Here is a 24,583-nt window from a genome sequence, read left to right as displayed (position 1 = left end):
TCGAGCTCTATTGGCCAAGTCACAGAAGGTGGAGACAGACCGGGAAAATTCCTCCGTGGTGCTCAAATTTCGCCAATCTAATTTCCTCTCCTCCTTTGTCTCAGTCGGAACACTGCCGTCTCCCCTCTGCCTTTGGGTCATCACCCGCTAACATGGTACGTTTTGGAAAAAAGGAAGACATCGTTTTCATAAGTACTTAGGTTTCTTCCGTTTTGTTATGTTTTGACTGTCAGGCTGTCACTGAAGCAACTGTATTATTTGTGTTCTCCGCAGAAGTTTCGAAGTGTCATTTTGTTTCTACTAGTCGCAGTCGTTTGCTGTCATGCCGAGGTAAATGCTTTTTATTATTTAGATTTAAAAAATATACGCTCTAGAGGACAATTCGTCTGTTGACAAACAAATGTTTTCCTTTTTTTTCTCCAAAATGTACTTTGTAATTATTTGGCTATTGTACATAATCCAACAGTAACGTGCTTGTCTGATTGGTCAATTGGTTAACTTGGGAATTGATTGGTTAACTTGGGACAGTCTGATGCGTGTATATTTTTATATTAAATAACTAAACACAGTCATTTAAAGAAGACAGAGTTCAGAAAAAGAAGAGGGGGAAGGAAGCCTTGCACATCTGTCCAGCTTCAAAGATGTAATGTCAACATTCACTAAACCAGTGCCTTTGAGTGCATGTTGTGTGTACATTATGCGCCAATGAAATAGCAGCATATTCTAATTGGCTCCAAACCATCAGTATCTCTATGAATCGTCTTTATCATACAGACTCATATATTTCAGTGAACATTAGAAGATAATTAATGTGCTGTCTGCCTTCCATTTATATCAAGCAAATCCTGATCACTGCTGTTGAATGATGTACTTCACTTCAGCATTGTTTTTTGGGGGGGAGGGGGGTTTTTCACCCCTGTTGCCAGTAAACTACTTCTGATTGGTTTCCATGCAGGAACAGTTGTTCACAGTTGTTTGTGAAGCCTGCCACTTTGGTCATTGACCACCAGTGTAGTATTGCTGACATGTTGGTGGCTCTGGCTAGGTTCATGGGAGTTGTTAATTAACTGGTCTTGTGCTGTTGTGGCCAGAGAGGTGATTGATGGTCCCAGAGAAAATAGACCAATATAACAAACAATTGGGAAAGACAATGAGGATTTTTTTTTGTCGCACCTCAACCACACACACACAAGCACTACAGTTAGGCAAGCGTGCACACACACATGCACAAACGTAGAAACGCACACACACACACACATACATACACTACTGGTCAAAAGTTTTAGAACACACACACACATGCACTACCGGTCCAAAGTTTTAGAACACCTACTCATTGAAGGGTTTTTCTTTATTTTTACTATGTTCTACAGTGTAGAATACTAGTGAAGACATCAAAACTATGAAATAACACATATGGAATCATTTAGTACCAAAAAAGTGTCAAACAAATATATTTTATATTCGAGATTCTTCAAATATCCACCATTTGCCTTGATGACAGCTTTGCACCCACTTGGCATTCTCTCAACCAGCTTCACCTGGAATGCTTTTCCAACAGTCTTGAAGGAGTTCCCACATATGCTGAACATTTGTTTGCTGCTTTTCAATTACTCTGCTCATCACAAACTATTTGAATTTGGTTGAGGTTGGGGGATTGTGGAGGCCAGTGCATCTGATGCAGCACTCAATCACTCCCCTTCTTGGTAAAATAGCCCTTACACAGCCTGGAGGTGTTTTGGGTCATTGTCCTGTTGAAAAACAAATGATAGTCCCCCAGAGCCCAGACCAGATGGGATGGCGTATCACTGCAGAATGCTGTGGTAGCCATGCTGGTTAAGTGTGCCTTGAATTCTAAAAAAATCACATACAATGTTACCAGCAAAGCACACCCACACTATAACAACTTCTCCTCCATGCTTTACATGGAAATACATTTTTGGGAAATACACAGGCGGAGATCATCCGTTCACCCACACCTCGTCTCACAAAGACACAGCGGTTGGACCAAAAATGTCAAATTTGGACGCCAGACCAAAGGACAAATTTCCACTGGTCTAATGTCCATTGCTCGTGTTTCTTGGCCCATGCTTGTCCTTTAGTAGTGGTTGTCCTTTAGTAGTGGTTTCTTTGCAGCAATTCAACCATGAAGCCAGATTTACGCAGTCTTGTCTGAACCGTTGATGTTAAGATGTGTCTGTTACTTGAACTCTGTGAAGCATTTATTTGGGCTGCAATCTGAGGTGCATTTAACTCTAATGAACTTATCCTCTGCAGCAGAGGTAACTCAGCGTCTTCCATTCCTGTGACGGTCCTCATGAGAGCCAGTTTCATCATAGCATTTGATGGTTTTTGTGATTGCACTTGAAGAAACTTTCAAAGTCCTTGAAATCTTCCGTATTGACTGACCTTCATGTCTTAAAGTAATGATGGACTGTCGTTTCTCTTTGCTTATTTGAGCTGTTCTTGCCATAATATGGACTTGGTCTTTTACCAAATAGGGCTATCTTCTGTATACCTTGTCACAACACAGCTGATTGGCTCAAACACATTAAGAAGGAAAGAAATTCTACACATTAACTTTTAAGAAGGCACACCTGTTAATTGAAATGCATTCCAGGTGACTACCTCATGAAGCTGGTTGAGAGAATGCCAAGAGTGTGCAAGCTGTCATCAAGGGAAAGGGTGGCTGCTTTGAAGAATCTCAAATAGATTTTATTTGTTTAACACTTTTTTGGTTACTACATCGTTCCATATATGTTATTTCCTAGTTTTGATGTCTTCCCTATTATACCACTTCAGAGCCATCCAAGAATGCCCTCAGTGGAAACACTTGTTTGCTCTCCTACACAGAGCAGCTTGTAAAGCTCATTAAGGGAAAGGTTGATGTTTTTCACTGTGTTCTATGCCAGTTTAAGGTTTCCCCCTCTCTTTCTTTCTCTTTTGTCTCTGCCTTTTTTTCCCGCTCTCTCCCTGACTGGCATGTTTCCCAGATTCATAGAGCGAGAGAAGGAGAGCGAGAGAGAGAGAGAGAGAAGGAGACAGAGAGAAAACCAGCCAATGTCTAGCCCTATTAGGGGGGCAATTAGTCTCAAAATGTGGTCTGGATGACTGAAGCTGTGGCCTGAATGGCTGATAAGGAACACAGCACAAATGAGTGCATAACCGCCTACTGATAAACACAATCTTGTGGTGTAGAAAGGCTATTTACAGCAAGGTTGTCTTGTATTAACAGAATGGTCTATAACTGTTTAGAACTGTTTATACATTTATTGTGTGCTAGCTTGGCCCTACTCAACAGTGTGTGATTGGAACAGTGCTCTGCTTAAGAATGTCTTGTCCTAGAGTGTCTCCTCCTCCTCTAAACATCTGTCAGCCATTAGCTCACCCTCTCCCCCTGCACCGAGCAACACAGGAACACACCCGTTCTGCCATGACACCACTCAGCACCAGCCAAGACTAGCCAGGGAGAGAGCGAGATGAGTTATAGACAGAAAAAGAAGAGTTTGAGACAGGAGGGTGGAAGAAAGTGGATAGGCGAGAGAGAGAGAGTGGGATGAAGAAGTGAGGAACAAGAGTGGGAGAGTGAGATATAGGCGATGAGAGTTAGTTGAGAGACTGGCCGGGTAGAGCGGAAGGGAGGACGGGGACGAGGAGGGGAGAAGAGGGGAGCTATACACAGTTAGAGGGGAGAGGAGTTGAGTGGACAGAGCTTCCCAAGGATGTATGGGAGATGGTACAGTATATACAAGGCTTTTGGGTGGATGAGAGAAGCACTGTAACGGCATTCCATTCACCCAGCATGAGAACGAACTTGAAACAATAAGGCTATAGGCTGATTAGGCTGTTAGAGCCCGCCTTTTTGATCATGACATCACCTTGGCTTTTATTGGTTCAAACAGCCGTTAGGAACGAGACGCTCTATCTTAAACCGATCACTTTTAATACAGTGAATGAATTAAGAAATGAATTTGTCAGAGATGATAAAAAAATGAATGAGAGCCTGTGGAATGCCTGTTTATAACCTCTCCAAGATCTCATTAATGAAAGCTTTTAATAATAATTAATAATGAATGATGCAAATCTGTCTACCAATATTCTAATTTAAATGCATGGAATTCTTTCAATGCTCATTTTAGAGCGTCAAACAAATAAAGAGAATACGTTCTACAGTAGCAGCTAGGACACTGCAAATTCAGCCGCAACTCCCAAGGAGATCTGTGAAGAGAACTGGAAAAGAGGGAGAATCAGAAAGGGTGTTCTCACATAGAATTTGTATCTAAACTTTTTTTTAACACAGGCCGAGTTGTCACTGCTCAGGTTGAACGTGTGAGTGGAGGAAAATGCTGCGAGTTCTTTGGGTTAGAAGCTGTCCTTTTTGGATTTGAGCCGAGGCGTGAGAGAGCCTATGAGGAATTCACTGCCCCCCCCCTTAACGCCCTACTAGCTCTGTAAAGCTTAATGTGAAACGTGTGTTTTGTTCAGGGAATCCATGTTTTTATTTATTTCTGCAAGCATACTGCTTGTTTGGGAATGCAAAATTAAACAAGAAAGTAGAACAAACTCATTGCCAGCTTTGGAAACAACTGTGATTCATTACATAATGAAAGATATATGCGTTGACTCAGTTCACTTTGTCAGGTACCATTTTAGGGGGGGGTATAGCGACTATTATTAGTACCTATTGACCTATCTGATGCCCGAGTCAGGGTCTAAAACTGAGAGGTTAACAAGTCACAGTTGTCAAATAATCACTTTGTGCTAGTGTCTTCTAATCCCACCTCTGTAGTTAACACTAAACCTGTGGTTAAGCAGCTGCTTCTTCTTGAAGATGTCTCGTAAAGACTGATATGGAGTTTACAAAGTTTCACTCCCAGCTGGGACACCTCAGGCCAGATGTCCTCTTACAAGCCAGGGGCCACACAGGGTCACCTCCCCCATGATCAAAGCCCTCTGACCCCCCCCCCCCCATTGTGGAAGTCTAGTATCTCCCTACCTCCCTCACCCTCCCGACAGCAGCCTACTTCCCAACATGGTGATGGTTTCACACACAGCTCAGACCCTTGTGCGTGCATGTGTATTAGGACTGGGAATTCCCAGGGACCTCTCAATACGATATTATCACGATATGTATTGCGATTCTCACGATTCTATATGTATTGCAATTCGATACTGTGATTTTATTGCTGTTCTGTGTTTCAAACATATTGCTCACCATCTGTTGCAGATGAGAGAGCCATGATAAAATGAGTTTTGATCAGTCATGGAAATGAAAGTGCTGGAAACAAACGGGCTCCCTATTTAGAAAGGAGATGGAGAACATGTTATAAAGGAACGTTTTGGCATAGCTACAGCAAACTAGCACAAAAATAATATTGCAATGTTGTTAAAACGATACGATATGATATATCGCCAAAAATAATACCCCAATATGTAATTGTATTGTTTTTTCCCCCATCACTAATGTGTATGTGCGCTCATGCATGGGTGAGAGTATTCCAGTGTGTGAGGGCGTTTATTTGTGTGTACGTTAGTTTGGCGTGTGTGTGTGTGTGTGTGTGTGTGTGTGTGTGTGTGTGTGTGTGTGTGTGTGTGTGTGTGTGTGTGTGTGTGTGTGTAGGCTAAGCAGCAGGAGGTGGGCTGTGCAAGTGCTACATGGGTCAGCATAGCTAGAGCTAGTAGCCATGGCCCTGGAAGTCAGAGGGTATGTCTGGGTGAGCAGTCCCCCGAATCAGGCCTTTGACCTGGGCAGGAATGCCTGGTATGTGGGGTGAGCTCTCTCATTTGGACCTAACCTGGGAGATTGACTATAGTAGAGGGAAAGAATGCTGTTCACTTTAGACACGCTTATTAAGGCACGACTTAACTGATTGTTATTGATTTGTGTGTGTAGTTTATACCAAAATCATGATGCTATGTAGATGGATCATGTAGTTCTGTACTGTATGGAACGTAATTGCTGGAAAAAGTACCCAATTGTCATACTTGAGTAAAAGTAAAGATACCTTAATAAATTACTCAAGTAAAAGTGAAAGTCACCCAGTGAAATACTACCTGATTCAAAGTCTAAGAGTATTTGGTTTTAAATATACTTAAGCAACACAAGTAAATGTAATTGCTCAAATATACTTAAGTATGCAAATTAAAAGTCTAAATCCTTTAAAGTTCCTTATATTATGCAAACCAGACGGCACAATTTCTTTTTTCTTTACATTATTTTGGCTACCATGGTTATGCCCCCATAGGATGGCAATGCCCCCATCCACGGGGCACGGGTGGTCACTGAATGGTTTGATGAGCATGAACACATTGTAAACCATATGCCGTGGCCGTCTCAATCACCAGATCTAAACCCAATTGAACACTTATGGGAGATTCTGGAGCGGCGCCTGAGACAGCGTTTTCCACCACCATCAACAAAACACCAAATTATACAATTTCTCGTGGAAGAATGGTGTCGCATCCCTCCAATAGACTTCCAGACTCTTGTAGAATTTATGCCAAGGTGCTTTGAAGCTGTTCTGGCTGGTGGTCGTCCACCGCCCTATTAAGGTACCAAGTTGGTGCCTCCTTCATTTTGGCAGTTACCCGCACATTCTCTCAGCAGGGAGACAAGAGGCCCTTCTTTGCTGTTTGTCCTTCTGTTCAGATGGATAAGGGCCCCTTCCCCAATAGCCACAGACACAGCCTTCCATGAGACGGAGGTTACGGTGCAAAAACAACATTTCCTCTACCTCCATCTCAATTATTTTGTTGTCTGCCTGCAAAGGACTAATGGGACTCATATGTTCAGTACACTGTGGGCCTAGTGATTTGGGTCTTTGTGAATTATGAAGTATAGACAATACACGCGCTCCTCTCCTGGAAGGCACTTTAGAATGAAAGAGTATAATCAGTATAATATAGAGTACAATCAGCCTCTACAGCCTTTTTTACTGGCTTTCAAAGAGAAATATGACATTGGCAATGACATTTTATGTAAAGCCTTTTGAAGCTTTGGTGACAAAGGATCTTGAAGTTACAGATAGGGTGTGACTGGTTTGTCATTGAACGGTATCTGTCCATTACTCATCCAAAGGAGTCCACACACAGAGACAGACAGACAGGCAGGCAGACAGACAGACAGACAGACCTCGCCCTGCTTTAGAAAATATTTATTTGCCAAATCGGACGATGAAAGTGACACTTCCTTTGTTTGAATCGAAGGAAACCCATGTTTGTTTGTTTTTGGGACTAGGTCTGTTTCTTGTCTACAACTGGGCGCTGGAAGGTTTCTCCAAAGTGATCACTCACTGTTGTGTAGAATTGTGTACTCATTGTGTTTGCTCACAATCCGTCCACACTCACTTCCTGTGTTTGAGTCGTAACTAGTGTTGCTGGTGTGAACCTCACAGAAACTCAGTGTTGGCCTTATAGTTCATTCTGTCTGTAAAATACCATTATCCAATATATATCCAATAAATGGACCTTTGGTTGTCTGACGATGCATAGTCATTAGTCATAGTTTAGTGTAAGTCGTGGTCATCCCCACTACAGTACAGTCCCAAGTGATAACTCAATCATGGAGTTTTAGTCTTGGCACTGGTTTGAATATTTACCACAGTTGGAGAACACAGTCGCTCTCCTCACCCTGTGGAGTGACCAGGCCAGACCCATGTTTGCTGTCTGTCTCTCTGCTAAAGTAATCACTGTTCCCTGTGTGTTCTTTCCTGCCTGGCCTCTTCTAGGCCTCTCCCTCCAAATGACTCAAAGAAACAGTTATTATCCCTGGCATCTTCCCCTGAGGCCCCTCCGAAGGTGCTGGTGGAGCCAGAACGTTTTTATTGTGAAAGCCATGTAGGTAGTGTTGTGTAGAATTGTGTACCCATTATGTTTTGCTCACAGTCCATTCACACTCACTTCCTCTGTTTGAGCCATATGGGCAAAGATGGTGGATAAATGAAGATCAGGGCGTTTACCATTGGGGGAAAATTGTCAGCCTCCCATAGATACCAATGCAATAGCAGCTGCGTCTGGTCTAGTTAGTTCAGTGACTTTCACTGAACCCGAAAAAAAACCAGGAAGAAAACAGCGATTGGGGTGTCTCGCTTCCTTTTCCATCTCTGCTATGGGTCTCCAGTAGCTCTCTGGATACACCAGAGAGGAAGAGGCGATGCAAGAGCATTTACTCTGCCCAAAATCTGTCCACAAAAATAATATCAAGAGGTGAGGGATTTTGATATGTAGGTCAATGAGAGAGTGTCGAATTTGGGGTTTTCCGGAGTTAAGTTATACTCAGATAAGTAGGTCGTTTAGAAACGAGATTCCTTGGATAACAGATGAAAGGCTCTCTCCCCAACTGATTGGTTCTTCTAACCCTATAAAAGCCATGATTGGTTTGGTATGCCCCTGACTTACAGCTTTTTTTCCAGTGTCTTGACGTTGCCCTATAAAACAAGTTAGGATTGGATGGGAGAGTCACAGGTTGGACATGCTCCCAAATTCCTCATCTTGGCTCTGCAGGGGAATGTTTGCGCCCTCGTTTCCCTGAAGTGTCTTTCTTCTTGTTGTCTCCGGCTCACGCTATCTATCTCCCTCTGGACACATAGAGAGAGAAGTCAGTCCAGACCAGACGCTCTAGCTCCAGCAAATCTGTGTGTGTGTGTTCAAGTGTGTGTTCAAGTGTGTACAGCTCCTCTGTTAGACAGCTCGAAGATGGATGTCTTTTTTTACCATCAGCTCTTGGCCTGTGGACCGACCCTGCCATAAATCTTCACGTGTACTAATTTCACGCCTGAGACAGGGGTCTCGACCTGACCTGCATATCATACAGTGTGTGTGTGTGTGTGTGTGTGTGTGTGTGTGTGTGTGTGTGTGTGTGTGTGTGTGTGTCTGCGCGCGAGAGCATATTAAGAGATACAACAACAGAGACAAAGCACACAAAACCAGCACTCACTTACACATACCTGCGTATATATATATATATATATTTATAATATACATATATACATACATACATACACACACACCCATACATACGTACACCATTTTCCTCTTCCCGCTCGGCGCTTCTCTCACCCCATCCCCATCATTGCGTCTCTCAATACATACATTTTAAACAAACTTACAAACAGAAATTAAACAAAAAAGCTCAGTTTAAACCAAGAAGTTAGGTTCCACACATGGAACGTGCAGTGTAATTCTGAAATACATAGATCACCACCATTCTAAGAGAATCCTTGCAGCATAATAGCTGATACCTCAGGTTCTAGGTCATTTAGATAAGGTTCCCATATTTTGTAGAACTGATCTGTTTTAGAATGCAATTTACATGTCAGATATTCCAGAGGCACCCATTCAAATAGTATCTTATGCCAATCTTTCATAGAAGGAACCTTATCACTAGTCCACTGTAAAAGGATGTTTTTCCTCGCTGCGAAGGTAAGGATGTTGTAAAGCCTCCTCTTACCCACAGAAGTAACATGCCTACTAGGGAGACCTAACAGTAAAGAAACTGGGTCCAATTCTAGATCAACCCCTAGGATCTTTTAAATTTCTTGCAGAACACCAGACCAGTATCTTTGTATTTTGGTACATGACCATAAACAATGTGTTAGGGTGCCTGTATCAGTTTTGCATTTAAGACACTGAGGAGAAGAGGAAGTGGGTCTAAAAGCATGTCTGCGATTTGGGGATATATGCAATCTGTGTATTATTCTTAATTGGATTGCTCTAGTACGATTACATATAGATATTGTTTTTGCATATCTCCAAATGTCCTCCCATATCTTCGTCAATAGTAACAGACAATTATTTCTCCCACACTTGTTTCACCCTCTGTGTGTTGACAGCAGAAAAGGACCTTAAAGCATCATAAAACAGACTTACAGACATTTTCCTTTGTGGGGAAAAAAGCATTCTTTCAATGACAGACATATCAGGGTTACCAATTAAGGTGGTGCTCTTCAGAATATGTCTTACTTGTAGGAAGCGGAAAAAGTCCTGCTTTGGGAGTCGATATTTCTCGACCACCTGCTCAAATCTACGTCTGCGTATGCCCTTATTAAGCCAAAAGTGAAAGCCAGCATCCAGTAATCCTGGATCAAAATCTGGGTTGTTAAGAATTGGGGTAAGAGCAGAGGTTAGTTTGGACCTTCCCAGGAAGCGTTGAACTGACCTCCATACTTTGAGTGTGTTAAGTGTAATGGGATTATTGCAGTGATCTTCTACAGACTTGAAACTTCTGAAAAATAAAAGATCCTGTAAGAGGTATTTTGAAAGAGAAGTGACAATGTCTAACCAAATAGAGGAGTCATTGTTTGTGATCCAGTCAGAAATATAACATAGGTGGGCACACTACTGATAGAACCAGATATTGGGCAGATCCAAGCCACCCATAGAACTTGGCAGCTGCAATATTGCCATTTTAAGCCTTGGCTTGTGTTTACTCCATATAAAGAAACTTAGCCATCCATTTACATCCTTTATTACCTTATCGGAGAGTAATACTGGGATCATTTGGATTGGGTAAAGTAGTCTAGGTAAAATGTTCATTTTCAAGAGGGATATTCTACCCAACCAAGAAATCGGGAGAGAGTTCCAGCGCTCCAGATCCTGTCTTATTGTATCAAATAAGGGAACAAAATTGCCTTTGTACATTTCCTGGAATTTAGGAGTTACAAATATACCCAGATACATAAAACCTGAGGGAGACTATTTGAAAGGGAAGGGGGGAGAAGTATTAGGTACAGAGTGGCAAAGCCTCGGATTTAGTTAAGTTAATCTTGTAGCCTGAGAATTCGCTGAATAATTCAATAATATTAATAAGATATGTAATTGAAGTCTCTGGACTAGAGATGAATATCAGTACATCATCAGCATACAAGCTTATTTTATGGTGAACATCACCAATGAGCAGCCCCTGTATAGCAGGCGTTACCCTGATGGCCTCGGCCAGTGGTTCCATAACGAGTGCAAAGAGGAGAGGAGACAAAGAACAGCCCTGTCTGGTACCTCTGTATATAGCTAAGCTATTTGACCTTAGCCCATTAGTAAGGACAGCAGCCTGAGGATCATCATATAACATTTTCACCCATTTTATAAAGTTGTCCCCTACACCAAATTTATTTAGAGCAAAGAATAGGTAAGACCACTCCACACGATCAAATGCTTTCTCAGCATCTAGGGAGAGCACAAGACCATTCATAGCACTTTGCTGGTAGGCTTGAATTACATTAAGAAGCCGCCCAACATTGTTGCATGACTTACGGCCCTTAATGAAGCCAGTTTGGTCTCCTTTCACAATTAGTGGCAGTGAGTCCGATAATCTTGTGGCTAGAATTTTAGAAAGCAATTTTTTCTATCCACATTCAGAAGGGAAATTGGTCTGTACGAGGAACAAGACTCTGGACATTTTCCCTTTTTGAGAATAAGTGATATGTTGGCTTCTCTCAGCATTTGAGGGAGCTGGTCATTTGAAAATGAGTGGTTAAACATATCACGCAATGGCTCAAGGATCAGGACATGGAACTCTTTATAGAACTCACTACAAAACCTGTCTGGTCCTGGGGCCTTACCATTTTGCAGATTCTTAATTGCGAACATTATCTCTTCCTCGGTAATAGGGGCATTAATGTGCATCATTAATTTGGGTGCATCATTTGGGAGTTCTGAGGCATAAAGGTTTGCATACAATTTCTTAAATGAGTCATTAATCAATTATATTTTAATATAAATGATTGCCATCAGAATCAGTAATAGTAGCAACTGACTGAGAGTCAGCTATCTTTTTAGCTAGGTATGCCAAGTACTTTCCCGGCTTATCGCCATGTTCATATAGCTTTTGCCTGATCTAATGACTGATATTTCCTTTAATAGGGCAGGAGTGGTAGTTTTAATGTAGTCCTTCTCTTCAGTTCCTAATTCACCCTCTAACGTTTTTTGCTTTTCACGCTTTTTCCATCTCTCAGTGGCTGTGTAAGACATAATCAGACCCCTGGCGTACGCTTTACAGGTTTCCCAAAGGAGCGAGGGGTTATCTGTTGATTGAGAGTTAATAGAGAAAAATGGCTTTAAACTATGTAATAAAATATGATACAAATAAAATATGATAAGAATGGTTGTATTCAACCTCCAATGTCTTGACCGATTGAATGCCCCGTTGAGTTTTATGTCCAGGATCACCTCCGCATGATCAGATATGACTATGCTTCCTATCCTAGCGGATGAAACAGACTGCAAAGACGTCCTGGGCATAAAAAAAGTCATCTATTCTAGTCTGACATCCATGAGGTGCAGAGAAGAAAGTGAACTCTCTGTTGGGAGGGATGAAAAGTTCTCCAAATAGCAGCATACCCCAGATCATCACAAATAGCTTTAAGTCACTTAGCTTGAGGAGAGAGTGAAGCTATACCGCCGGGAAACTTATCAATAAGGGGGTTCAACAAACAATTAAAATCTCCTCCAACCACTGCAGTGTCTGAGTTTAATTCTGAAAAGTCGAGAAATACCTTAGTGAGGAAATTAGGGGGGTTGGGCAGGGGGGAAGTAAATATTCATTATGGAAATGTTCTGCCCTTGTAAAGTACCATTAATTATAACAAAACGACCAAATTTATCTTTCACACAATTCAAGACCTTAAGCGGTAACTTCTTTTTCACAAGAATTGCTACACCTCTACTTCTGGATGTAAATGATGAGAAAAACACTTGACCAAACCCCCCTTGTTGCAATTTCAGATGCTCCTTATCATCCAAATGAGTTTCTTGCAACAGGACGATATCAATATTTTATTTTTTCAAAAAAAGACAGTACCTTCTTCCTTTTAATGGGGTTATTTGCTCCCTCTAATGTTCCATGTACATACACGCAGTCTGTGACCTGACATTGCACCTTGACCATTCAATATCCAGACTGAATCCTACTGTAAAAGTGGGGTGGTACCTTTTTCCATATGTTGAACTCTCTTCTATCTCACCGAGCATAAACAAACGATATGAACACTGAACTCGAACTATACTAAACCCAAAAACGAAACTTGTAAAGATCCAAAAGGGGGTTTCCCACTAGCTAACATGCAGGGGATTTCAACTTTCCAATGTAGACTCTTAAGTCCGCATTGCCACTCAATAGCCTCATCCTTTATATATATGGACATGAAAATCAATAGAAGAAGATTGAGGCTCTTCCACCTAAAACCAAGCCTGGGCACCAATATAGATTCACACATATCTCAGCCTGAGCTATAGCGGCAGTTCCTTTAGCAAGAAAAATAATAAAGATACGAATATTACTGAACCGGAGTATGTGAGGACTCACACCACTGTTTCATGATCAGATTCAAATTTAAAAAATAAAGTTATCCAATAATCATTGAAGAATGAGACCTTTGGACCTTTATGTTGACTACCGTCAGAGCCGATGTTTCTAGCCGCATCCATGACGCGCTGCTTGTCGGTGAAGTTGTGGAACTTTATAACCACTGGCCGTGGGCGCTGGTTGGGACCGGGTATCGGTGCTTGAGAGCGATGGGCTCTGTCCAGCTTCACACGAACAGCCTTAGTGTCCATTTGTAGGTAGCCAGGGATCCATTCCTCAAATTGTTTTACTGAATGTGTTCCTTCAGAATTTTCCGGCAGTCCCACAATACGAATATTGCATCTGCGTCCTCGATTATCCAAGTCGTCAATGTGCTCCGCCATTTCGCGCAACTGTTTCTCAAGTGCTTTTATCTTAGTGCACATAGATGTAGTTGAAGTTTCCACTGTAGCAATTATTCCTTCCGCCTCATCAACACGTTTGACAACCCTCTGTAGTTCAGCTGAATGGCCTGCTATTGCTTCCAAGACCGTTCTTATCTTAACATCGATCACTTTAGTAATGTTATCAGTCATCTTTTGAATCACCAGGTCCATTGTGCCTGGATCCGCAATGGTGTTAGCTTCGCTAACGTTAGCTAGCTCCTCCTGCACATCTACAGGGATGGTGGTTTTGGTCGAGTTCTTAGTAGTTCTGTTGGACATATTGTCGGAGATTTTTGAGAAATAGCCATCAAGACTCATTGTAGGATAACTTATTTAGCCAATTCTACCACTTTTTCAAGCTAGGAGATTAATGTAAAAATATACATTTACGAATGCCACGGAAGCTCGCTGAAACACAGTGTTCTCGCTATGGCGCCATTTTGTCCCCCCCTATGATTGTTACTTAAGTAGGGCTGTGTGGCCGGGCAGGAAGTGTAGCTGTGGCTGTGTGGACCCTTATGGGGATCCTAATAAAATACCCAAAAATATCAATGGTGAGGGGTCAGGGGTCACTAGGCTCAGGCAGCTGGTGATCTCTGACCCCCCCGTCATGCCATCTGTGACACCAGGCTGCAGTCTGTACATGGTCCCCCATTGGAACACCCTCATATATGCATAGAAAATATAATATCTTATTGGTGCCATGCAGATTCCAAATTGAAGGTATGGTATTGTGGTATACTGGAAGAATAGAGGGTCTCCCATTCACCATCCTGACCCACTACTATTTTGTGGTGGAAGTTAGACCACTTGGCTTCATAGCAGTCTTGTTCTTTCTCTGTTTACTTCATCTCTGGGCTGTTCAAAGGACCACCAAATGTTGGATTCACATAGATTGATATCAGTTTTCCTGAATGGAAGGCCCTTTCTGGACAATACTGTAGTGTGTCACTCACTGTTTTCCATTTGTTTGGAGGAATTTCCTGACCCGTAAAGGAATAAATCCCTGTGGGGGTTTTACTATCCTTGTGGGGACTGGGGACATTTGTGGGGACATTTCGTGGGGACATTTCGCAGGATATTTAGGCTTAAGGGTTAGGGTTATAATTAGTTAGGGTTAGGAGTTAGGTTAAGGGTTAAGGGTTAGGAGTTAGGGAAAAGAGGAACAGGAATCAATTGTTTGGTCCCCACAAGTATAGTTAAACAAATGTGTGTGTGTGTATATATATATTATGTGTGTGTGTGTGGGTTTGTTTGTGTTATTTAGTCACCTGGACACTCCATGACATACTGGTCCAGTGTCTGTCTGTCTACCATCTGCCCTATAAAAGTGCTGGTGTCTTTTGTCTGACTGTGTTGTCTGAGAGAACATGTGTCGCTATGCGTGTGTGAGGGCATTTGCTGAAACATTGTTATGCTAAAGTCACTGTGGCTTAGCGGCCCTCGCTGTGAATGAAAGGTCACAGTTCAACGGGCTGTTCAGACTTCCATCTGCAACTGTGGGTCTGGATAACAGTCTGGAGGATTTAGATAACAGACAAGGCCAACACACTTTTCTCTCTCTCTCTCTCTCTCTCTCTCTCTCTCTCTCTCTCTCTCTCTCTCTCTCTCTCTCTCTCTGTGTGTGTGTGTATGTGTTTGAGTGTAAAAAGTCTATATATATTGAAATGACATGTAGTGTTTCTTAAAATGTAACATATATCAAGACATCATCATTCTGAAACAGAATGTAATGGTATGTCTGTGTCTGTCTGTCTGTCTGTCTGTCTGTCTGTCTGTCTGTCTGTCTGTCTGTCTGTCTGTCTGTCTGTCTGTCTGTCTGTCTGTCTGTATGTAAAACGTGGTCATTGAGCCATTGAGTAAAATGTGGTCACAAATACAATGTTATCTGACACAAGCCAAGTAGACCAGGTTCCAGTAAAATCACAAGTTTTCTGAATCTAACATTACTCAAGAATTGTATAATAATGCATGTTTCTCAAATAAACCTAAAATTACTGCAACCCGGTCAAATTTTATACCTGTAAATCTAGCTATTTTAGTCAACACTAGATGGCGGTGGCCACCTTCGAGAAGAACCTTTCCCTATTACTTATTACTGTTAATTCTTATGCATTTCCTTGGTGTTTCCTTGTATCTTTCAGATAATGTAGACTAGAAGAATGCATGTAAGAAGTGGAATGTCATCTCAATTTCTTTGCAGGAGGAGATGTTGATTTGTATTTATATAGATGTCCATACATCATCACACAAGTAGAAGGCATCAGATGTATAATCTCCCATGTCTTCTGTGTCTCTGCCTGGATGAGGGGAAGAGCAAGTCCAGGGTGTGTGCCAATGTATTCTGTGGGGCTGGCAGGGAGTGTGCTGTGACAGAGAAAGGGGAACCTTCCTGCCTGTGCATCGAGGTGAGTCTTAGCCTACACACACACACACACACACACACACACACACACACACACACACACACACACACACACACACACACACACACACACACGCAGGCATGCCTGCACTCTCACACACAAACACACACACACGGTACGCATGCATGCATTCTCACACATACACACACACACATTCCTGGCAAAGACCAAATGTCTCACTGCACAGATTGAAAATGCGTGCTCTCTCTCTGTCTTCAGCAATGTAAACCTCACAAGCGCTCTGTGTGTGGCAGTAATGGTAAGACGTACCGCAACCACTGTGAGCTCCACCGCGACGCCTGCCTGACCGGCCTCAAGATCCAGGTGTACCACGACGGACACTGTGAAGGTAGGGGACCCTGAAAAGAATCTCCAGGTTGTCTGAGGCATAGAAATATATTACTAGAATGGACAAAGCCCCTCAGACCATACACATTTCAATGAAACACATATGTACACTCAATATGACTGCTGGTCTTCCCATCACAGAGCTTTACCTTGAATAGGAAAGTCTGTGCTGGGAACTTTATTTCTGTGTTCCGACGGACAATCTGCAATAAAGAGGAGATTAAGCGAAGTGCTTGCAGTTGTTTTGATTGTGTTGTGATTTCTTTCAGAGAAAAAGACAGACAAAGCTGTTGCTGCTAGCCCAAGTAAGTATCCTGCTCAAGGTCATGAGGCCCATTGTCTCAGAGAGGTTAATGAATAATTGTTTAATGATAGCAGTAGGTTCATTTTATACTATCCTTGCATGCACTGTAGAAGATACACTGTTGCATATTCCTTTACACTATCACACAACAGCTATGTGCTCAAGGGAAACACACACACACTCACACCCAGCCCCCACCCAACACACACACACAAACAGAAGTACTCTCACAGACTTAGTTCCAGTAGAAACACGCTGTAAATATGAGCGAGTCTGTATAGTCATTCAGCTGTCTGCAGTACTGACCCTCTCTACTCTCTCCCTCTCTGCCTGTGTAGTCGTGTGCTACCTGGCCAACAGGAACGAGTTGCGCAGCCGGGTCATCCAGTGGCTGCAGAATGAGGTGGTCCCTGACGGCTGGTTCGCCAAGGGCTCCAACTTCTCCAACATCCTGCTCAAGTACTTTAAGGTAGGTTGGACTTGTGCGTGTTTGTGGGGTTGGGTGGGTGGTTAGGTGTGTGTGTGTGCGGGTGTGTGCGGGTGTGTGTGTGTGTGTGTGTGTGTGTGTGTGTATGTGTGGAGAGGTAATGATACTTTTGTAGTTGAACTATTGCTGGAAAACTGCAAGGAAAAGTACCGGACAGCTCAAAGTATATAAAGTGGAGTGGAGTTGTATTTATTTCTTGCAGCAGCTCTACGGAGACAGAATCAGTTGAAAATTCACGAGTTCTCCCCTTCTGTCAGTTAGTTATCTTGTTTGTTCTGTGGGCCAAGCTACACAGCATGGAAAACGCCCCACAGCAAGAACAGACTGTTTAACATTCTTCCCACTGCCCAGCACTTGAACACATAACAGCAGTTATGCAACAGCTCTCCTGCTCTGCCCCCCCCCCCACCCCCCCAAAGTCAAGATCATCTCCGCCTGTGTGGTTGACACTTCTCACAGAAAGCCCATAGAGCTCTGATGGTCGTCTCCGCCATTTCTTTTCATACTCAATCAAATTATAAAAATGTATGAATGAATATTCCTACAGGACTATGACAATGGAGACTCCCAGCTGGATTCCACTGAGTTCCTTAAGTTCCTCCAGCACAACGAAACAGCCATCAACATTACGTCATATGCTGACGAGGAGAACAACCGCCTGCTCAGGTGAGCCCCAACCACTGGCCCAGGGTCAGTAGCGCACAGCTGTCAATCATGACAGGTATAATGCATTCTAAAGGCATTGATAATGCATTGTAAGTCATGAGCAAGCATGACCCGATTATAATGTCTTATAATCATGTCATAATGATCCTGACTGAGCGCCAGACGTTTTGAGTCCGTATACATTTTCATATCAGTAAGTGTTACATACTGATATTTGCTGAGTGCAGTGCATTCACTTCAAGTAGTAGCAACACAAGGATTGTTTCTCTCAACATATTGGCATCTCGGTAATGTGGATTTCTGTATTGAATAAGAATACCAAGTTAAAAGACTAATGACTGTACCTGGCAATCATTTGTTTTCAATGGCTGCTTGAAGAGAATAATTATCCACCAACATATTATAAATGGGGCTCAGCACCTTTTTTTTTTTTTTTTACCTTTATTTAACTAGGCAAGTCAGTTAAGAACAAATTCTTATTTTCAATGACGGCCTAGGAACAGTGGGTTAACTGCCTGTTCAGGGGCAGAACGACAGATTTTGTACCTTGTCAGCTCGGGGGTTTGAACTTGCAACCTTCCGGTTACTAATTAGCAGGGTTTTAATTTCCAGCGCCAAATCAGGAACTTAACTTCAAAATAAGTTAAACAGCCATTTTCTGGGACTAACACTAATTTAATTCAATACATGGAGTACATGGAGCAATTGAAAGCAATGGAAAGGCCATGATGAAGCAACTGCTTGCACTGCTAATAGGTATTTGATTGAGTTCTTTCAGTGAATCGGTTATTGCCATATTGATATAAAACTACCGTATACAGAAGCAATGGCAACCTGTATAATACATCAATATATTGTCACGGGCGTCGTAAGAAGTGGACCAAAGTGCAGCATGGTGAGCGTACATATTCCTTTTATTTATAGAAATGTAGTCAACAAAACAAGCAACCGACCGTGAAGCTTAACTTCGACTATAATGCCTCTAACAAGGTCAACTACGCACAAACAACAGGGAAAGAAGGCTGCCTAAGTATGATTCCCAATCAGAGACAACGATAGACAGCTGTCCCTGATTGAGAACCATACCCGGCCAAAACAAAGAAATACAAAAACATAGAAAATAGAACATAGAATGCCCACCCAAATCACACCCTGACCAACCCAAAATAGAGACATAAAAAGCTCTAAGGTCAGGGCGTGACATATATGCTATTCAAATTCTGTGGAATTCAGTTGTTCAGTTCTTGCCCTAACTCTGATGTTGAACTGTTCAGTTGCTAGTATCTAATCACCCTGCTGCACCTTTGCAGCCATGGTGAGTGTGCTGTAGATTACTACAGTTGAGACTGTATGGAATCATCAAAAAATGTAATTGATTAGGATGAGGGATGTAGATTTGTTATATCACAGTTGTTTACACGGTGACCTCGAGACAGGGTGTACAGGGGCAGGGGGATGGGAGATTTGGGGGGGGCTGAAAGTGCTGTTTTGGCAGTTCTGCAATGGTGAGGCGGCTTGTTTTGATGGGAAGTGGTGGTGGGTGTGGGTGGCAATGGGGCCGGTGCTCAGTGGCACCACACTGGCTGTCCCGTGGGACCATACCCCTCTCCCATGCATCATGGGTCTCGGAGCGGGCGCAGAGAGCGACAAAGGGATTTGGGCAGTATCAACTCTCATTCATGTGTGGAATCTTCCTCCCAATTTGTGTCGGCTGGCTATCTGGGGTCATCTGTGAGATCGACTAGAGTTAAAGGGCAACTGGACTGGCAGTAGGCCCAGTCTAAGGAACATTGAGGAGCATTTACAGTGCATTCGGAAAGTAGTCAGTCCTCTTCCCTTTTTCCACATTTTGTTATGTTACAACCTTATTCTAAAATGGATTCAATTCATTTTTTTCCCTCATCAATCTACACATAATGACAAAGCAAAAACAGGTTTTAAAATATGTTTGCATATGTATTAGAAATAAAAAACAGAAATATCTTTGAACGGGGTGTGGTAGGAGGTGCCAGGCACACCGGTTGGTGTCAAAAACTGCAACGCTGCTGGGTTTTTCAACGCTCAACAGTTTCCCGTGTGTATCAAGAATGGTCCACCACCCAAAGGACATCCAGCCAACTTGACACAACTGTGGGAAGCATTGGAGTCAACATGGGCCAGCAACCATGTGGAATGCATTTGACACCTTGTAGAGTCGATTCCCCAACGAATTGAGGCTGTTCTGAGGGCAAAGGGGGCTGGGTTGCAAGTCAATAATGTTTCGTCAACTCAGTGTATATACATTAGCTCCAGTGAAATGGCAGTAACAGTAGTCTGTTTAACTGTATTTCCCTCCTGTGTCTTATTGGTCCTATTGTTCATGACCCCACCTCTCCTGTTGGTGTCTAGGAGCCTGTGTGTGGATGCCCTCATCGAGCTCTCAGATGAGAACACGGACTGGAAGTTGAGCTTCGATGAGTTCCTAAACTGCTTCAAGCCTGGCTTCAACCCACCAGAGAGAAGTAAGACTTACACCATATACAGTATCTTCCTGTTATGTGTTTTTCTATGTCCCATGTTTAATCCCTATGTTTTTTTTATATGTGATTTGATTATTAGACCATTTTAAAAACACATTAAAAAAATACACTTTCATAAATGAAATACTGTTACCAAAGAAAATAAAAAATTAAGATGTCCAGAAACTGCTTCTCCAATAAAGATCCCCGATTACGCTTGTAGGCAATGTCATGGCAACGTTAGCTATCTATGGTTATGCGCAGAAACACGTCATCGGGTCTATAGGTTGTGTCTATCGATTGAGTGTCACGCCTGCTCCCGCTCTAAGGCTGCCCAGCAGTACGCACTCCTGCCACCATCATTACGCACACCTGCTTCCCTCGTCACGCGTATCTGCGATCATTTGGACTCACCTGGACTCAATCACCTGCTCTCATTACCTCCTCTATATCTGTCTGTTCACCAACTCTGTTCCCCGCTTCAGCATTGTCGTCATGTTGTTTTGTTCCCCCCGTTCTGACGCTGGTCCTGTTCCATGTCCGTTCTTTAAATTGTTAGGTTCTAATCTTCAGAGTAAAAACTCCACGGACACTATGAAAGCTTAACCAAGTTTATTCTTCCCAGAGGCTCAATACAGCTGCATCAGGCGACCACGTATTCACACAAGCACTGATATTTAACTATGCTGAGTCTCCTCCTACACATCATGAACAGCCAATGCATCTCTGTTGCTAGACAGAACCTTAGTGATATCTGTTCTTCCTCACTTCATCTAACCTGACATCTACCCCAAAGTGATCACTCCTCCCCAACTCACGGCTGTTATGGTGACTGGTACCAGACTGTGTCTCTTCTCATCCCAGAGGATCCCTCCCATGGGATCCCTGATGGCTAACAATAACATATCCTGACATAATGTAAACGTTATACATTACCCTCTCTCCCTCAGTGACATGAATAAGTATATTTCTCATTCTCAGAACCCAACAAAATGTTAAACTCCCAGTACCTGCTTCTCGTTATCGGTTCTTACATTTAAAGAACATTCACAAATAAGGAATAATTTTCACTTCTCCTACTGATTTCCCAAAACCCGGTCTGGTCCGTTGAGACTGCTTCGCAAGGCGCTCCCAAAAGTATTGGCCACTTTGATCTCTGGGTTTGAAAACTATGTGCTGTTACTGATCAACATGTAATTTCCTGTGATGTCCATTGACTTCCTGTTATCTGCTTCCTGTAGAGTGTGCCCTGGAGGATGAGACCTATGAGGACGGGGCAGAGACTCAGGTGGAGTGTAACCGCTGTGTCTGTGCCTGTGGGAACTGGGTCTGCACAGCTGTGACCTGTGAAGGTGAGACTAGCTGTCTTACACCTGCCTTTATAGTAGGCCCTTACTGATCTAGGTTATAGTGTGAGGGGATTGTGCGCTAAGATGAATTATGTTATTTCTCTCTCCCTCTCTCTATTTATGTCTGTCTCTTCCCTCGCTTTATCTCTCTCTTTGTTACTCTCTCTCTCTCTCTGTCCATATTGGCTTGTGTCTCGCTTCCTCTGTCCCCCCTCCTCACTATCTTTCTCTCTCTCTTTTTCTCTCGCTTTTTCTCTCTCTCTCTATTTCTCCCTCCCTCCCTCCCTGCAGATAAGGTGCCTGCTGTGGAGAAGACTGAAGGTGCTGACCAGGAGATGACAGAGGAGGAGTGGACACGGCGAGTGGCTGAGCTCAATAAACATCAGGTTAGTCTGGAACAATGAATAGCACATTACGTTTCGCTGCTACTTGTTAAAGGGGCAATCTGCAGTTGCTACATACATTTTTGGACTTATAAATAATTATATGTACCCATTGACTCTTAAAGAGTCAAATTTGTAAATGCCTCAAAACATGTTTAAACTATAATTCTGATATAATGGATGGTCAGTCCTTACATCCATAGCTCTGTCTATGAATTTGAGAGTGGTTACAGTACATTTCTCCAGCCCATCCCTCAGCTTTTAATCGAAACACTTAAGAAGTGTTATTGTTTCAATCGTGGATTGCCCCTTTAAGTCACAGTATAGGTCAATGAGGCTGTGTACTTATACAATACACACACCTGTACTTAGAACTTTATGAGTCAATTACTGTAATAATCAGAGCCTATATTTGGCAAACTTTACAAGCCCATGCTTCTAGGTATGTCTCACTCTTGGGCTGTGTCTTTACTGTACATCAGACCTGGGTTTTGCTTTCTTTTTAGTACTAGGCACATTTGATTGAGCCTGCCTGAGGTGCCAGATGGGCGGGGTTTGCACATATGGGACTATTCCATTGGTTCCATTGTGTCAGGCAAGCTCAACCAAGAGCAGCTAATGTATTTTAAACGATATGAACCCATGCTGTGTACACGGTGTATCATTAGGGCACTTGTACTACAGTAGCCAATAATCTTGTTCCTTTAACTCCTGTTAGGAAACTGTGGAGAAGATGAAAGTGAGCACTAAGGACATTTGAGAGAGAGAGAGAGAGAGAGCCCTCTTTCAGTCCCACCATCAACAATCACTATCTGGCTGAAGCGTTGGAGCTTGTACTGTTGCTAAAGGAATACATCACTATTGTTTTTAGATTTTAAAATGTTCATTATTATGATTTTTTTTAAACTGTACCAATGTCTATTGTAATATTATTGTGTATAGGGGAGACTAGTTGAATTGTGTGTACCGTACCATCAAACACAGTACTGTTATCCTATTTGAGTAACACTCCGAAGACTTGGTAAGAATCCATGTCACCTAGTGGTGGGGTAATATTTGTATTCATTTGAGTGAATTTGTTGTTTTTGTTTTCTGTCAGTCAAATTAGCTCATCTATAGAAAAGAGAAGAGTGTGTGAATTGGACATATAAGGAAAGCACAAGTTGTAAGAACTACTGTTAAAAGAAAATGACTTCACAGTTGCCACGTCACATACCCAACCACATCACAGAGGGTTGAGATAAGCAATTCAGCGAGAAAGCATAATCAGATGCATTGACCTCACAGGGTGCTCTTCCAGACACCTGGGTATTTTACTGGGCCAGTAAATCACATGAAGGATGAACACATGGCTCAGTTGTAAATGTACCTGAATACCATTGTAAATCCATCAACAGTGTGATTACACTTGCCTGGCAGTGTTACTACTCATATCATATCTGTAATATATACAGTAAAACCCACTGACCCATAACATCTGATGGTGCCAGGGTTCAATCTGTTAGGAAAAAGGAAATTAAGAAAGTCCACACTCAGTCTTAGACAAGAACTTGTATTCCAGCTCTATTTTCTGATCTGCCGCCCTACTCATATCAAAATGGGGCTGCAGGTAGCCTAGTGGTTAGAGCGTTGGACTAGTAACCGTTGCAAGTTCAAAACCCCCGAGCTGACAAGGTACAAAACCTGTTGTTCTACCCCTGAACAGGCAGTTAACCCACTGTTCCTAGGCCATCAGTATTTCAAGGATGCTGCAGATGTGAGCTAACTAGAAAAATATGTTGATGAGGTGTGTGGATTTGTAATGAACAGGATAATAGTACTTGATTACACAAGTACTCCAGCTATGGTCTTACTCATTTGAAATACACGATTGTGTGGTCCGTCTGAGACATACATCGTCTGTGCATGCTTTGCCAACAGTACTGCAATTCATTTGATCGTTGATGTGTCTTTTAGGGAGCTGATGCACGTCGGTCTCTCGGGATATAGGTGCTTTGGTTGGATGACTTTGTTCGGGCACAAGGATTGGGGAAAAACAACTTCTACAAAACATGTTTGATGGCATAACTGAAACCAAAGTTCAAATGCAAGATACCTGAAGTACAGTATGTGTAGTAACTTTTAGAAAGTAAGTGCCTTACATTTTCACTAAGACCTCGGGGACGTCTGTCACTATGAAACCATGCCAAATGTATGGTCTAATTGAAGTTAGTAGCCTGTGTTTCTTTTGTTTGTTATGTGCTATTGTCGCACTTTTAGAATAATACCAGCTCACTTTGTTTGCTTGTTTACAGGAGACTTTTAATTAAACATTTACTCCCTGTTGATTATTAAGACGACTGTATTGTCAAACAGGTATGCAAGCTTTATACATGTCAATAAATACATTTAATAGACGTA

The 24,583-nt window shown here is 42.4% G+C and overlaps 1 protein-coding gene across 2 annotated transcripts; it reads left to right on the top strand.

Moving 5' to 3' along the window:
- On the top strand, positions 1–24,583 carry LOC110527546 (follistatin-related protein 1). 2 transcript variants are annotated; one of them, XM_036983033.1, is made up of 11 exons: positions 1–155; positions 274–330; positions 16,032–16,130; positions 16,368–16,497; positions 16,766–16,801; positions 17,139–17,269; positions 17,835–17,953; positions 20,342–20,454; positions 21,693–21,803; positions 22,092–22,186; positions 22,902–24,583. In XM_036983033.1, the coding sequence occupies exons 1-11, from the start codon at positions 153–155 to the stop codon at positions 22,941–22,943; spliced, it is 936 nt and encodes a 311-aa protein (XP_036838928.1). In that variant the 5' UTR covers positions 1–152; the 3' UTR covers positions 22,944–24,583. The 2 variants fall into 2 exon arrangements, with proteins under 2 accessions (XP_036838928.1, XP_036838927.1); XM_036983032.1 differs by having other exon boundaries at positions 2–155; positions 16,029–16,130.

The sequence above is a fragment of the Oncorhynchus mykiss genome, chromosome 7 (genome assembly GCF_013265735.2).
Source record: "Oncorhynchus mykiss isolate Arlee chromosome 7, USDA_OmykA_1.1, whole genome shotgun sequence".
NCBI classification, from domain to species: Eukaryota; Metazoa; Chordata; class Actinopteri; order Salmoniformes; family Salmonidae; genus Oncorhynchus; species Oncorhynchus mykiss.
Note: the sequence above shows the minus strand (reverse complement) of the source record. Positions and strands in the feature narration are given on the sequence as shown.

Bases quoted from the DNA above. Each gene is read 5' to 3' on its own strand.
- LOC110527546 (XM_036983032.1), top strand. The intron at 17,954-20,341 runs GTGAGCCCCAAC...GTTGGTGTCTAG, and splicing joins GAGAACAACCGCCTGCTCAG to GAGCCTGTGTGTGGATGCCC. The intron at 22,187-22,901 runs GTTAGTCTGGAA...AACTCCTGTTAG, and splicing joins CTGAGCTCAATAAACATCAG to GAAACTGTGGAGAAGATGAA.